Source organism: Tenrec ecaudatus, chromosome 8 (assembly GCF_050624435.1).
Source record: "Tenrec ecaudatus isolate mTenEca1 chromosome 8, mTenEca1.hap1, whole genome shotgun sequence".
NCBI classification, from domain to species: Eukaryota; Metazoa; Chordata; class Mammalia; order Afrosoricida; family Tenrecidae; genus Tenrec; species Tenrec ecaudatus.
In genome coordinates, this window is record NC_134537.1 from 77,913,124 (window position 1) to 77,928,560 (window position 15,437).

Consider the following 15,437-nt stretch of genomic DNA (forward strand, 5'->3'; position numbering starts at 1 on the left):
GGTAGCCAACAGAACTCTGTGGAAGCCGTTCTGGGTTGTAAAACAGGGTCACTGTGCATCAAAATCTGCTTGAGGGAAATAGTTGTTTTTATGCCATAAGGGATGGAAAGTACAAGATTTCAAAATGCATGTTTCTCAGCTTATTAACTATTGCATTGACTAATAGGACATAGGTTGAAGCTACAAGGGATTGATGGAGATTTTGATGTATAATCCAACCCGAATGTCAGCCAAGGCACCTAATCTTACCACAAAAACTGCATTTAAAATGTGCCGGAAAACTAGGCTTATACAGGAGTATAGACGATATTTGTGTATTTCCCAACTTTTTTTTTTTAACAAATTTATTTTGTTTTATTTAATTCAAAGGATACCCTGGCAAACCCTTCCAGGACCCTATGATTTAGTGTGTTCATAAGATGCACTTTACAATAATGAAATTAATAGATTTTATTGAAAAAAAACTTCCAGGATAAACAGCCCATTTTCAACTAATATCTAACCTGATGTTTAAACAGTTTTTCAACTTTCTACTTTGTGATCACGATTAGAGAAGAAAATCTCTTGGTTGGAAGTGAGGTGACAGACGGGGAAATTCTCTCTGTCATCACTGTCTTCCTAAGTTTCATTTTTATTAACCCCCCAAAGTTGATGAAATAAAATGCTATTTTCCCCTTCCACCAAAAATTTCCAAACACCTCTATACATAGCACAGCCCTTAAATAAAGTTGGTTTGGATTTTAGCGTTCAGTTTCTTCTACTGAATTATTCAGGGATTTATTGAGATGGTTATCACACACATAGTGATCTTTTCTGCTGCAGTGCTGCGTTCAGGCTCCCGGGGCATAGCCTACTTCAGCAACACTGTCGGCTCAAGCGTTCGCCCTCTGGTTCACACACCTGGAGATTTTAAAAGCACTTCAATAAAAGTTAGTGTAGTTCCCAACTTTATTAACCTGATTCAGACTATTAGCTGGAGTTATGTTTGACTTTAGCAAAAAAAATAAAAATCAGAGCAATATTCATGGTTCACATCTCCTTATAACTCTAGTCTATAAACTATAGAGTCTCGTTTCTTCCTGCATTTTGATTGTTTTTCCAGAGGTGTCCTGGTAGCGTGGTGGTTATGCATTGGGCTCCAACAGGAAGGTCAGCAGTCCCAAACTCGTTAGGAGAAAGACAGGGCTTCTTACTCCCCTAAAGAGTGTGCGTCTCGGAAACCCAGGGGCAGTTCTGCCCAGTCCTACAGTGGCGCTATGAGTCAGCGCCGACTTGATGGCAGTGAGATTTTTTTCTTTTCTAGGTATATTGGCTGTCTCTACCGGTGAATTCTTCACTGGTAAATTCATTTCTACCTAATCATAGTTTTAAAACCATATAATGGAGATCGTTCTAGCTTACCGAACATAAAAGTAGGTACACACTGAATAAGTTCTGTGAACTACATGTATATCGCCAAGGCTAAAGTACATCTGAGACATACATGCTGGCATGAATGTACCATGATCTTCAGAATTCACATATCAAATAAACAGGATCTATGGACTCCAGGTAAGAATCGGCTCATAATAACTTTGACCTTCCCCAGATTTCCTTCATAGTGACTTACTTGGTAATTTAAAGCTACTTTTTTTTTGTTCACACAACTCTGTCTTAAAATTTTGTGTCCTATTTCATGCCAAAAACCCTGCTTTGTACAGGTTTCATTTAAAGTTTCAGGGAAGGGGGAAAATGCAATATCATAATAAAGCAGTGGTTCTCAACTTTCCTAATGCTGCGACCCTTTAATATAGTTCCTCATGTCCTGTTGACCCGCAACCATAAAATTATTTTCATTGCTATTTCATAACTGTAATTTTGCTACTGTTATGAATCTGGTGATCCCTGTGAAAAGATCGTTCAACCCCCCCCCATAGGGGTTGCGACCCACAGGTTGAGAACCGCTGTACTAAAGCATACCTTGTTATATTAAGGTCTATAATGTATTTCCAGTGACTTTTTAAAAAAGCATACAGCATAACAATACAGAATTGTTGCAGGAAAATATGCCATGTCTATTTAGCTTCACACCCCAAATAGGTCTCAAGATGTACTTTAGCTTAGGGACATACATTTAGTTCACAGAATTTAGTTCACAGTGTAAGACATGGCAAAATAAAAATAATTTATAAATTATCCAGGATTTGTGAGGAAGGGGAACGGGGAGGGAGAGGAAAAATGAGCTGATACCAAGGGCTCTAGTAGAAAGAAAATGTTTTGAGAATAGTGATGACAACATATGTACAAATGTACCTGATACAGTGGATGGATGTGTGGATTGTGATGAGTTGTATCAGTCCCCAATATAAAGATTAAAAAAGAAAAGATCATTGATAATGATCTCTCTAAAGGGAACCAGAGACCTTTACAAAGGTTAGATTTGGGGCTCACACTTAATTCTAGCCCCAATCTAAGAATAGTTAGTTCTTAGACATGGCCTTGCTTATTGCTTGCCCTCATGAAGAGATTAAAGATATGGGTGCAATATCAAAGTGTGGTGAAGAAACCTGATGGTGCCCATCTAAGTGAGGTGTCAACTAAGTCCACATGGAAGAAGCACACCAGCCTGTGTGATCCAAGGATTATAAATAATAAAACCTAAGTCAGAAGGAGGGTGAAGTATCGGAGCTTAAGTTGTGGACACCTGGTTTGCAGAGATAGGAATAACAGTGTAAGCCCCAGTCCGTTTGCAGGGTGCCGCCCTTGTATGAAGCCTCTGGAGCCTCTCCTCGGAGCACAGTCGGGGTGAATAGCATTGTGAAGGTGATTATGGCAGATGTAGTTAGGTTAAAATGTAGACTTTGTCATTTGATCTCCCATTTGATCCATTTTAAAGTTAAGTTTTTAATATTTTATGCTTTATTTTTGCTCCAAGTTTTTTGTTTTATCTAGTCATTGGATTTTTGTTTGTATGATTATATAATTGTAATTTGTATGCTTTTTTATATATAAAATGTAGGATAGGTAGATCTATAGAGACAGTAACTGGATAGAGGCTTGTCAAGGGAGGATGCTGGGATGTAGAGTGAGAAGAAAATGTTCTCAAGTTGATTGTGATGATCACATAAATCTTATTTGATTGGACTATTAAATTGTATGATATATGTATACCAGTGAAACAATTAAAAAATTAATATTGATGATGGCAACAGATGTACAAATGTGCTTGAAACAATGGATGTATGTATAGATTGTGGTAAGAATTGTACGAGCCCCCTAAAAAATGATTTAAAATAACAAAAATTCAATATCCCAGTAGCACAGTATTTCAAACCGAAAGAGGAGAAATGTTGGAGGCACCGCTATTTATTGGGATGTGTAATAAAATTTGTATACATCAAGTTCCTGAGCTAGGAATATCTGACTCAGGCACACTCAGTACTTGCCATCAATTTTAAGTAAATTGGCCCTCACTTTGAACTGATTAAACCAACCCAACCTGACACAGTCTTCATCAACTTCCTTTTCATGTGGGGCAGCCGAGATGACAGCGGTGCCTGTCTTTTTCTTCATGTCCACATCGCTCGTTTTCAAGGCCGTTCACCCTGTTCCTTCCATTCTCTCTTACTCCATTGAAACCTTCCCTTCTCTTTTCTATCACATGCTCACATTTTGATGAGTCTGGGGGACACAATGGGGAGGTGCTTGGCCATTCTCCAAAAGGGTGTCTGTGTAAACCTGTTTCACAGCTCTGGGGGAGAAAGACCTGACTGCTCCCATAAAGAATATAACCTAGAAAACCCTTTGGGGCAACTCTGCTGTGTCACACGGTGTTGACAGGAATTAGACGGACTCCTCCGCACATAGCAACAAGCATACATTTTTCTGGTTCCTCTGTCTTTGTTGTAGCAAAAGCCAGTTCCTCCAGGTGGAGCTCCTTTTTGAAAACAAACCAACAACTTATTTCTTCTAGGAACTTTTGTTGTGGTCATTATATGGGTATTCTTTAATTATCTGATGAGGGACACATAGCTGCTTAGTATAGTTGTAAGCTTCTTAATCTCTATTTGATTACTCTTATAACCTAGTTGTGCCCTAAAGCTAATCAATAAAGATAAAATCTTTGTTTTTTGCTGATCATATACTAGCATATACAGATTATTTAGTTATGCTTGAAAGTTTCATTTAGCAACTTTTTACTTTTTAAAAAATAATAGTTTTATTGATATCTTACACATTCCTATTGGGTTATTCAATCATCAATGCTATCTGCTCCCCTTTCACATACACACCCTCCCTCCTGTGCCCTCAGGAAACCACCACTCCAGTCACTGTCTCTGAGAGGTCATCCATCCTGACCTTCATGTACCTAGTGATCCTAAATGTACAAATGAACATAGGCAAATCTAATGTGAATCATGAGGTAAAACATAAAAACCTTACTAGCATGGGGAGGGAATATTAAAGAACTCAAGGCTAGTGATGAGGTCCATTCGTGCCATACGGCACCCTGGCTCTATCGTCCGGTCTGTGTGGTCCTTCTGGGAGGGACTACAATCATCTTGTAGGTGGATTTGGGGTCTCCATTGCATTCAAGCCCCTTCACATTGAGTGGTTGCATGTTGCAAATTTTTGCTTTTAATTTCCTATTCTTATGAAAAATATCTTTATATTTTACAGAACTTAAGAAGTAGACACGATTGTTTTATTTGTACCTATTGCTTTTGGATTACTTTGGTTATCGTGAAATTTGTGAATTTCCTTAAATAACTCCTTCAGAAATGCAAATAAACAGTTGTTAAATGGCTGGAGTAGTTTTATCACAGTCTCTAATAGTTTAATTACAGTATTTTAAAAGTATATACGTAATAGAACACCATGAAGCATCTTTCTTTTCCTGTCAGGGAATGCTGAAGTTCATAGGAGGTGGTCTGTACACTAGTGAATTGGTTTTCTTTGCAGTTGACTGGATTGTCGCGGACATCTTGGCTGCGAGGCAGGACGCTCTGGGACATGTGCGCTATGTGCTAAAAGATAGATTAAAATGGCTTCCATTGTATGGCTGTTATTTTTGTAAGGTAAGTTTTTCCATGTTCTTCACATATTGTAATTTATAAAAAGTTAATATATTGAACCACTTAACATCTTTTTTTTTTTTTTTACAAAAGTGTATACTTTTTGGTTTGGTGTTTAATCTGAATTGAAGTAAATTTATTTGATATTTTTAATGTGTTTTTATATACATGTTTGATGACTCAAATTGCAAAGATGTAGATGTACAAAAGTGAAACAAATAGGGAATTTAAAGTCTTAGAATTTGATGATCATGCCGTGAAAAAACTAAATAAAAGTAGTGTTCAGTAGGATATCAAAAAATAGCTATATATGTCAAGTGTTTAACAAAATATTGGGAGCACAATATGTTATTGTCCCAGATTTATTTCAAAATTATACAGTGGCCCATGTGGAGGGAGCACTGTGAGACCACCTTGCATTTCCAGTCTTGCCAATGTTCTACCTTTAACAGGGCAGTTTTAATTACTTTTTAATTCCTCAGTTTAGTAGAAAATACTTGCATTTTCCTTTTCCGATAGGGTCTAGCTTTCCCAGTTCCAAGTAATGGCAGTATCACGGATTTTATTTCATCACACTGAGGTTAACATACTTTCTCCTGCACAGACTGCTGGCTGTGTCCTTTAGGTGGCTGATTGTTTTAGTGCATGCTTTAAAGACCCCAGACCACTATCCTTTTTAATAACTGGGCACCATCTAATTTCTGCTCTCTGCTGTGTTATAGCACCCATGCGTTAGTGACCATCCCATGTGGGTAATTGCAGTGGGCCACAGTGAAAGGTCTAGTTGACCTTTGGTTAGTCAGAAAACCTTAAAGTTGGAGCTTAAGCCCATCTGTACAGTATGCCTTGTCTATATACTTACTGACTTCCTGGGTACCACATTAGCTTCCTGAGAAATCATATGAGAAGTAAACTTTTCATAACATTTAATAACTCTTAATTATAATGGTGATTACAACTAGTATAAATCCAGCGAATAATACAGATCTAGTCCAAAGACCTTCTTTTTCATGGAATGGGCAGTCAGCTTGGGGAAACACATGGAACCATGTTTTACATATATGGAACCATATGATTTGCTTTGTTTCATTTTTCACTTTATCAGAGGTATTAATTTGAGTGTAGCAATAAGTCTGTCAGTTGTCAGCTTGCCCTGCTGTGGTGGCTTGTGCATTGCTATGGTGCTGGAAGCTCTGTCACTGGACTTTCAAATGCCAGCAGGGTCCCCCACAGTGAACACATCTTAGTGTAGCTTCCAGACTGAAAACACAACAACAAAGAAGGCCTCAGCTCCTTGCTTTGGAGGGAGAAGTCACAGAGAGCCTTATGCAGAGCTTGGAAGCGCTTTCAATTACTGAAAGCCTAGGCAAAAGGAACTGAACATTGTCAGAGAGACTGCTGGCAGATGGGATCCTCACGTCCGAGGGCACTGGAAATGTGACCGAAGAAGAGATGATATCTTGGATGGGACGGAACCATGATAATGTGAGTCCAGTAAAGCCTGGTGGAATGGAGCCTCTGGGCTTTTCATTTGCTGATGGTGCATGACTTAAGGTAATATACAAAGGTAATGACTTAAGGCAATATACAAAGTATGAATTTAGGGAAAATTGGAAGTGGTCAAAATGAAATACAACACACTAATCCTAGGCATTACTGAACTGAAATGGAGAAGTATTGGGCATTTTGAGTCAGAAATCATATGATACACAATGCCGGGATTAACACAATCAAGAGGAATGGCGTGGAATTCATTGTCAGAAGGGAACTTGCTAAGTCCATCATGAACTACAGTGCTGTCTGTGATTGGATTATATCTATCTACCTTCAAGGAAATCTAGTCAATATAACTATTATTCAAGTTTTTGCACCAACCACAAAAGCTAGTGATGAGAAAAATTTTAAAATTCTACCAGCAACTTTAGTTGGAATTGATCAAACATGCTGTCAAGATGCATTGGTAATTATTGGTGATTGGAATGCAAAAGTTGGAAACAAAGAGGAAGGGAGAGTAGTTGGAAAATGTGGACTTGAAAGAAAGTATGCTGGAGATCACATAATAGAATTTTGCAAAACCAACAATTTGTTCATAGCAAATACTTTTTTGAATACCAGGAGAAGAGACTACTGCAAGGTTTAAAATCAGGAGAGGTGTGTGTCAGTGTATCTATCCTCTCACCATGCTTGTTCAATCTATATGCTGAGCAAATCATCACAGAAGCTAGTGTTAAGAAGAGTGCAGCATCTGCTATAAGCAGATAACACAACCTTGCTTGCTGAAAGGGAGGACTTGAAGCACTTGCTGAGGAAGATCAAAGATTGTAGCCTTCAGTGTGGGTTACAACTCAGTGAAACAAGGACTAAAATCTTCACATCTGGACCAATAAGTAACATCATGATAAATGGAAAAGGTTGAAGTTGTCAAGAATTTTGTGTTACTTGAATCCACAATCAGTGTTCATGGAAGCAGCAGTAGAGGGATCACAAGCTGTATCACATTAAGTAAATCTGCTGCACAAGACCTCTGTAGAGTATTGAAGAGCACGGAAGTTTCTTTGAGGATTAAGGTGTGCCTGCCCCAAACTATGGCATTCTCCACTCCATCATATGCATGTGAAAGTTGGACATTGAATAAGGAAGACCATAGAAGAATAGATGCATTTGAATTGTGCCGGAGAAGAATATTAATAGTACCATGAACTGCAAAAAGGACAAACTGAGAAGTAAGGCCAGAGTGCTCATTAAAGGCAAGGTTGGCAAGACTTCACCTTACATACTTGAGTTAGTGTGGGTTGACTAGAGAAACAAATCCTAGGGAGACTCATGTGTGTAAGAAAGAGCTTTATATAAAAGAGTAGTTGTATATTAAGGAAACATCCCAACCCAGTCCATATCAAAGTCTTTAAGTCCGATATTACCCCTTCTGTCGGTACTATTCCGTAAATTCCTCTGCAGACGCACACAGCCCTTCAAGGATGCTGAATGCAGGAAGATCACAGGCCACTGAGTGGAAAGTCTTGTGGATCCATTGGTGGTGGAAGCATCTCAGCGCTGGCGTGGGTCTCCATTCACGTGGCTCCTCCAGCTCCAGGGATCTAGCATTGCTCCATGTGTCTTGTCAACCGGAATGTCTCGCAGGAAGAGAGCCTGTATCTGGCCTCCAGTGAATTATTTATTGCTCTTTGCACCTCCCAAATGAGGTCATCAAGCTGTGACCTGATTGACAGCAAGTCTCCACCCCTTTACAAGTTGACAGGAGATTATGTAACTGTTGCACTCCTTTGGATATATTGTCAGGAGAGACCAGTTCCTGAAGAAGGACATCATATTTGGTAAAGTGGAGGGATGGGGAAAGTGGGAGCCCCTCAATGAGATAGATTCACAGAGGGGCTTCATCTGTGGGTTCAGGCATAGGAGCAATTGCGAGGTTGGTGCAGGACTGTGCAATATTTGGTTCTCTTGTGCATAGAATCGCTATGGGTCAGAACTGACTCAATGGCACCCAACAACAAGACTTAGAAGTATTAGCAATGGCCCGAACCTCACCTTGTGCTAATGCCATCTCTTGGGGCAAGCTATCTACTTATATTACTTACCGCTGGTCATTAGTCACTTTTGCACAGGGAAGTGACTGTTGGATTAGATAAGCATTTCATACAATGTTATCTTAGATACCAATTAAAATAGTGATTTACTGTCTAAATTTGTCTCCATCTCCCAGGCTGCTAGTTGAGTGTGTTTCTCCGAAATCAATTGAATTCTTCAAATAGCACAACTCCACCCAAAAATCGGTCTTGCTAGTTGATTTAGACTTCTATACCATAGGTAACAGTTTTTGCCAAGGTTCACCATTAAACCCCTCCTTTTGATATAATGTAAATATTCTTTCTACCTTTTCTTCTAGGTCCAATTTGGGTGCCACCAGGAAATACCGAGCCTGGTGGTTACTTTTCCCCAATCTTACTTTTGATTTTGACTTATCTTAATTATAGCACTTACTGGCTTTATTAAACAGATCTAGATAGCTGACTTCCTCAGTCATTTGCAAGTTCCTTTAAGAAAGCTACTTGGTCTTCTTTTCTGCTGCTTACATATATCTAGGAATGAGGGAAACATCTTTTAATATGCTTTAGAATTAAGATAGGCTTTAAAAAGAAAATTAAATGATTGAAAAAAGAATAATGTGTAAAGGAAAGTCATGTTTGAGGAAACATGTGCTCTTTATTTTTAAAGAGTTATTGAAAGATGAATTTACTCTAATTAGTTTGTTCTCTGTTTGCGTAAACATTGGCATCAGTTGTATAGAGTTTATCTGCACTCAGGTGAGTCATTTCATTGGATATGATCCAGGGGTAGAAGCCAAGGCCACCTAGCTTCTTTGCCTGTACACTGTAGATCTTTATTTTTTCTTCACTTACCTTTCTTTTACCAAGTGCCAAGTCATAGCAATCCTACGGGACAGGGTAGAGCTGCCCCTGAGGGTTTCGAGACTCTAACTTTCTACCATTTTCTTTTCCACTGCACAATATTCTGGCAACATCTGACTTGATCAGTCAATTTATGTAGATTGTGAAGTATATTTATGTAAAAATGTTAGTTACTCGAGTTCTTTAATAAAAATAATTCTTACAGGTTTGTGTAGTAGCAAAGCGTCCACAAATTAAGGTTTTCACGTGTACAATCTAGTTACATTGATTACATTCTTAACATTGTGTAACCATGCTCACTGTCAGTTCTTAAATTACTCCCCTATAGTTATCGTAATCTCACTGTCGACCTAAGGCTTGTCGCCCAGTCTTTTGAGTTGCCATTGTCAATGAGATCTCGTGTAGGAGAGCTTTTGCAAAGAGCATGGGTTTAAGGCAGACATTGTTTATACTAGGCTAAATTATTGTGTGGTTGAAAGATATTTTCAAGGAATAGTTGATATTTAAGGCTTCCAGCTTCCAGTTTATCTCAGGGCAACAGTTTTGGAAGGGTCTTTCAGTTCCAATGGCTCAAAAGTTTAGAATCTGAGAATTTGGAATTCTTGTTCCATATTATTTTCCCTTTTGATCAGAGAATTATTTAGGAGAATTTCCCCTAGGTGATTTCCGGTCAGAATATTTCCAGTTGTTTTGGTGTCTTGGAAATCAAGGCAGTTGTTCATGGATGCAATTTGAGAAACACTACAGTTCCTTCTATTTCAGAAGCCCTGATGGAGTAGTGGTTATGCTTTGGGCAGGGATCTACAGGATCAGAAGTTCAAAATCAGGGGTCGCTATGATTCAACATTGACTCCGTGTTAGTGAATTTGTTTTGTTTTGTTTTGTTTGTCTTCATATACTGCTTCTCCAGGGAAATACATACCAGATCAGATATTTTATTTTAATCTATTATTAATTGGGAGTTAATACACATATCATTCCATAGTTCACTCATGTCAAGCAGTATTACATAATTGCTACCACAGTCACTTTCCAAACATTCTTTTTCTTCCTGTTCTCCTTGACATTCTTTCCCTTTTACCCTTCCCCCCACGACTATATACCCTCCCTCTTCTCACCCCCCAAAACCATATTCTACTTGCTGCCCCTACAGGTGCATTAATCATGGATTCCAGATGCCGAAAGACAAAGACAGATAATAACTTCAAGAGGGTGACCCCTGTGACTGAACACCTCTGAGATAAACCCTAATACAAACAAAGAAAAACAAAACAAAAATAGGTCCAACCTTCATTAGTAGGCGGATCACCTGACAAAGTTTTAACTGTTCAGGCCGACTTTCTGCCTTTGGTCTTCTGTACTCATCTCTCCAATGCACTCTGTTTAGTAACCACTTTCCTCCCATCCCTCAATTATGGATGGAGGGCGATCACTGGAGGCTTATTTCCTGTGCTGTTTCCACAAATGTATCTGGGGCCCACTGTCATCCATAGCCTTCTGCAAACCAGATTCTTACAATCCAGGCTCTGACACTAACCCTTCCTTTGACTTCGGATTATATGGATCCCAACCCTTCAATGCCTGGTGGTGGTGAGCTCTTCCATGTGGACTCAGTTGATGACTGCTTGTTTGGAGACGAGCCTGTAAGACCCCAGACACGGCTTTGTCTGATATCTGGGCACCATTTAACTGCTTCACCACATTCTGCTATGGCGCCTATGTCCCTGGGTCCCTTCCTGAGGGTGAGTACTGAGCAGGGCCATGAGGTAAGCACTAATTGTTCCTAAGTTGGAGGTAGGATTTAGTGTGAGCCCAAAACCCATTCCTGGATGTATGTTTGTTTATTTGCTTGGTGTTTTTTTTTTTTAATCAACCTTTGACTGACTCCCTTTCAAACCCTCCCTGTTAATTTACAGTAGAATTATGCCCCCTGGGGCATAACAATCTTCCATTAATATTGTCCTTGATTAGCCTCAGGTATTAATTTTCTTAAAGCTCTGTTGAGAAATTAATATTGGGCCAATATAAGCTAATTCGATATCACAGGACCTGGATTATTCACTTACATTTTGGGGATGGGTGCTAGTTACGCAGACATTGGGGGTTAATCGTAAGGTCAATGTACAGTAATAGTCACTGAGAATGTCCCAGGTTTTCTGGAATAATACAGCATATAGAGCATTGATGTAGCAAGACCAGGTTTGTCTGCCTACCAACAGTTCAACAGTCTCGTTAAAGCTGTCTTCTGTTTCCTGAGACACCATGTACTTTGTGACTGAAGTCCTCAAGTTACAAGTGTGTCTGAGGCACAGTTCACCTACCTAGTGGAGTTTCTGCAGTGGATCTCACTAATGCAGCCTCTGGAGCACGCAGTGCTCCTTGAAGATCCAGGGTTAATGCGGCCGATTCGGTGCATACCACCAAAAGCACTACCCCGCTAAGGTCCCCAAAAGCATTTTTTTTGGTCATTTATACCCCCAGATGTTTTGCTCCCTTATCCCTCTGATAGGGTTGTCTACCATCCCCATGTTCTTTGCCTGTCCTGGGCTTCTTCCCTCTCCATATGAAGTTGGTAATAAATTTTTCCATTTCTTTAAAGAATAATGCTGAAATTTAGATTGGGATGGTATTGAATTTGTAGATTGCTTTAGGTAGTTTGTCCAGCAATGTTTATTGAAGAGAGTATCAGCTTCCCATTTAATGCTTATTGGGCCTTTGCCAAAAATCAGTTGTCTGTATGCGGATGTTTTTATTTCTGGGTTGTCTGTCTTCATCCATGGACCCATGGATCTGGCATTGAGCAGCACCAGGCCATTTGGGCAGTGGTGGCTGCACAGTAGGTTTTGAGTCTGGGTAGTACAAACCACCTACTTTCTTCTTTTTGCCGAGTGCCTCAGGCAGTATTGACATTTTCACAATATCGAGGCTTCTGGTCCGCGGACATAGGATAGTCTTCCATCTGTGTCGATCCCTTTTAGATTGCGTTGAAGACTTTTGCATCTTATGTTCATGAGGGATGTTGGTCTGTAGCTCTCTATCCTTGTGGGGTCTTTGCCTGGTTTGAGTATCAGACTTACGCTGGCCTCATAGAATGAGTGTGGAAATTTGCGGTCCCTTTCTGTGATCTGGAAGAGTTTGTTTAGGATTGGTGTCAGTTCTTGTTGTAATATTTGATAAAATCTTCTTGTAAAGCCATCTCGCCTGGGGCGTTTTTTAGTTGGGAGTTTCTTGTTGACCTTATCTGATATATTCTTTATTGGGTTGGTTTGGGTTTTTTTGATACTATTTTTTTTAGAGAACTTTCAGGTTTGCAGAAAAAAATTTGAATTAAGTTCCCATATTTGCCCTCTGTGTCCTGTTCTTATTATCTTTTATTATTATCACTTTAAGTTAGTGAGGTACATTTGTTAGAATTGATAAAGGAGTATTAATTATTATTATGATTAACAAATATCCCTAGTTTGCATTAGGATTCACTCTTTGTTGAAGGTCGCCGAGTTTTGACAAATACATACCACCATGAATCTGCTGTTCTGGAATTGTACCGAATAGTTTTACTGTCCTTAAAATGCCCTGCTGAGCCCTCCTCCTTTTCCAGTCTGAACCCCTTGGGACTGACTTAATTTTTACAAAAAGGCCACATACGTATCTGGATTTGGACTAATATTTTAAATACCTAGTGATTAAGAGTGTTGATATTTTAAGGAACTTTTTTAGTTACTTTAGTGCCATGTGTCTACATAGAATATGAATTTAGTGTTATATTTTTCATACAATGTAGCAATATAACTATTTAAATTATGTTGAAACAAAATAATTCCTATATGTTAATATTTGAATTATTGAATATTTGTATTTGAAAGTATAATTTTATTTTTTAAGTTGCCTTTGTAATGACTATAACCACTGGATATTTTAAAAGCAAATACTTTGTTTTCTTCAACTTTCAAAAATTTTATTTGGCAGCATGGTGGAATCTTTGTAAAGCAAGGTGCCAAATTTAACGAAAAAGAAATGAGAAACAAGCTGCAGAGCTACGTGAATGCAAGAACTCCAGTAAGATCATGCTTCATTTTTATTATCTCTGTCCACTCAGTCTTTTCATTTGAGAATTAACTTAAAGTTTAGAATTGTTTTGAAAATACCTTATCTCATGCACAGCAAATCAAGTGTGACAACAAAAATGCTCAAACTATAAGTAAGCAGTTCTTCCTGACCATCAGAAAGAAGAACTCCTGCAGTCACTAGATTCTTTGCTTGTGGTTGTCCACATTGACCTCCGAGAGGCATCTAGAGAGCATGTGGGTGTGTTTTAGAATCTGCCAGGAGGAAAGAGAACTGTACTTGTTATGCGAGACTGCAGCCATCTGAAGAGCTCACCTCGCTCTGCGTGTCCTATAGCATCAGATATATTTTTAAGGAGTGATTTTCTTTTCTCTCATAAGTTTGAATTTCTTATATAAAATTGAGTTACTCCAAAGGCCAAAACATTATAACTATTTACATACAATTACTCAATTTGAATATTATTTTATAGCTCTTTACTCCCCAAATAAGAGGAATTAAAATTTTCTATTTAAAGTGCCAATTCCTGCTAAATGACTTTTCCCCTGACTCCTTTGTAGGATGTAATTGCTTGTGCTTTATCTATCAGGGCGTTGTTATGTTTTGTTGCTCAGAAGCTTTATTTTGTGTGTCCTGGTTCTTTTTTTTACAAATCATATTATTGGGGCTCGTAAAATTCTTATCACAATCCATACATGCATCTATTGTGTTGCGCACATATGTACATTTGTTGCCATCATTCTCAAAACATTTGCCTTCTACTTAAGCCCTTAATATTGGCCACTCATTTTCCCCCTCCCCCCCATGAACCCTTCATAATTAATAAATTATTATTTTGTAATATGTTGCACTGTCCAATGTCTCCCCCCCCCCCTTCTCTGCTGTCTATCCCCTAGGGAGGAGGCTATACGTAGATTCTTGTGATCAGTTCCCCCTTTCTACCCCACATTTCCTCCACCCTCCAGGAATCGCCACTCTCACCACTGGTACTGAAGGAGTCATCTGTCCTGGATTCCCTGTGTTTCCAGTTGCTCTCTGTACCAATGTACATCCTCTGGTCTAGCCAGATTTGTAAGGCAGATTGGGATCGTGATAGTGAGGGGAAGGAAGCATTTAAGAACTAAAGAAAAGCTTTATGTTTCATCATTGCTACCCTGCACCCTGACTGACTCATTTCCTCCCCACAACCCTTCAGTAAGGAGGTGTCCAGTTAACTACCGATGGGCTTTGAGTCTCCACTCTGCACTCACCCACATTTACAATGATATGATTTTTGGTTCTTTGATGCTTGATACCCGATGCCTTCAACAGCTCGTGGTCACACAGGCTGGTGTGCTTCTTCCCTGTGAGCTTTGTTGCTTCTGAGCTAGATGGCTGCTTGTTTATCTTCAAGCCTTTAAGACCCCAGATGCTATATCTTTTGATAGCCAGGCACCATCAGCTTTCTTCACCACATTTGCTTATATACATGTTTGTCTTCAGTGATCATATCAGGAAGGTGGGCACCCACTGGTATAAATTTTAGTTCTTTGATGTCTGATAACTGGTCCCTTCTACACCTCGTGGTCAGACAGGCTGGTGTGCTTCTTCCATGTGCACTTTGTTGCTTCTGAGCTAGATGGCCGCTTGTTTATCTTCAAGCCTGTAAGACCCCAGACACTATATCTTTTGATAGCCGGGCACCATCAGCTTTCTTCATCACATTTGCTTATGCACACATTTTTCTTCAGCAATCGTGTCGGGAAGGTGTGCATCCTGGAATACCAATTTAATAAAACAGTGAGTTCTTGCATTGAGTAAGTGCTTGAGTGGAGGCCCATTGTCCATCTGCTGTCTTAATACTGAACCTATAAATATATTCACGTAGATCTGTTTCCCTACACTCTTATAT

At 39.2% G+C, this 15,437-nt stretch overlaps 1 protein-coding gene across 1 annotated transcript in view; it reads left to right on the forward strand.

Annotated features, from left to right (window-relative positions):
• The window catches only part of AGPAT5 (1-acylglycerol-3-phosphate O-acyltransferase 5), a 74,737-nt gene that overhangs the window by 25,952 nt on the left and 33,348 nt on the right, over nucleotides 1-15,437 (forward strand). The window contains exons 3-4 of the mRNA XM_075556429.1: nucleotides 4,942-5,057; nucleotides 13,448-13,537. Coding sequence (XP_075412544.1) covers nucleotides 4,942-5,057; nucleotides 13,448-13,537 — 206 coding nt within the window. The remainder of the gene's footprint in view (nucleotides 1-4,941; nucleotides 5,058-13,447; nucleotides 13,538-15,437) is intronic.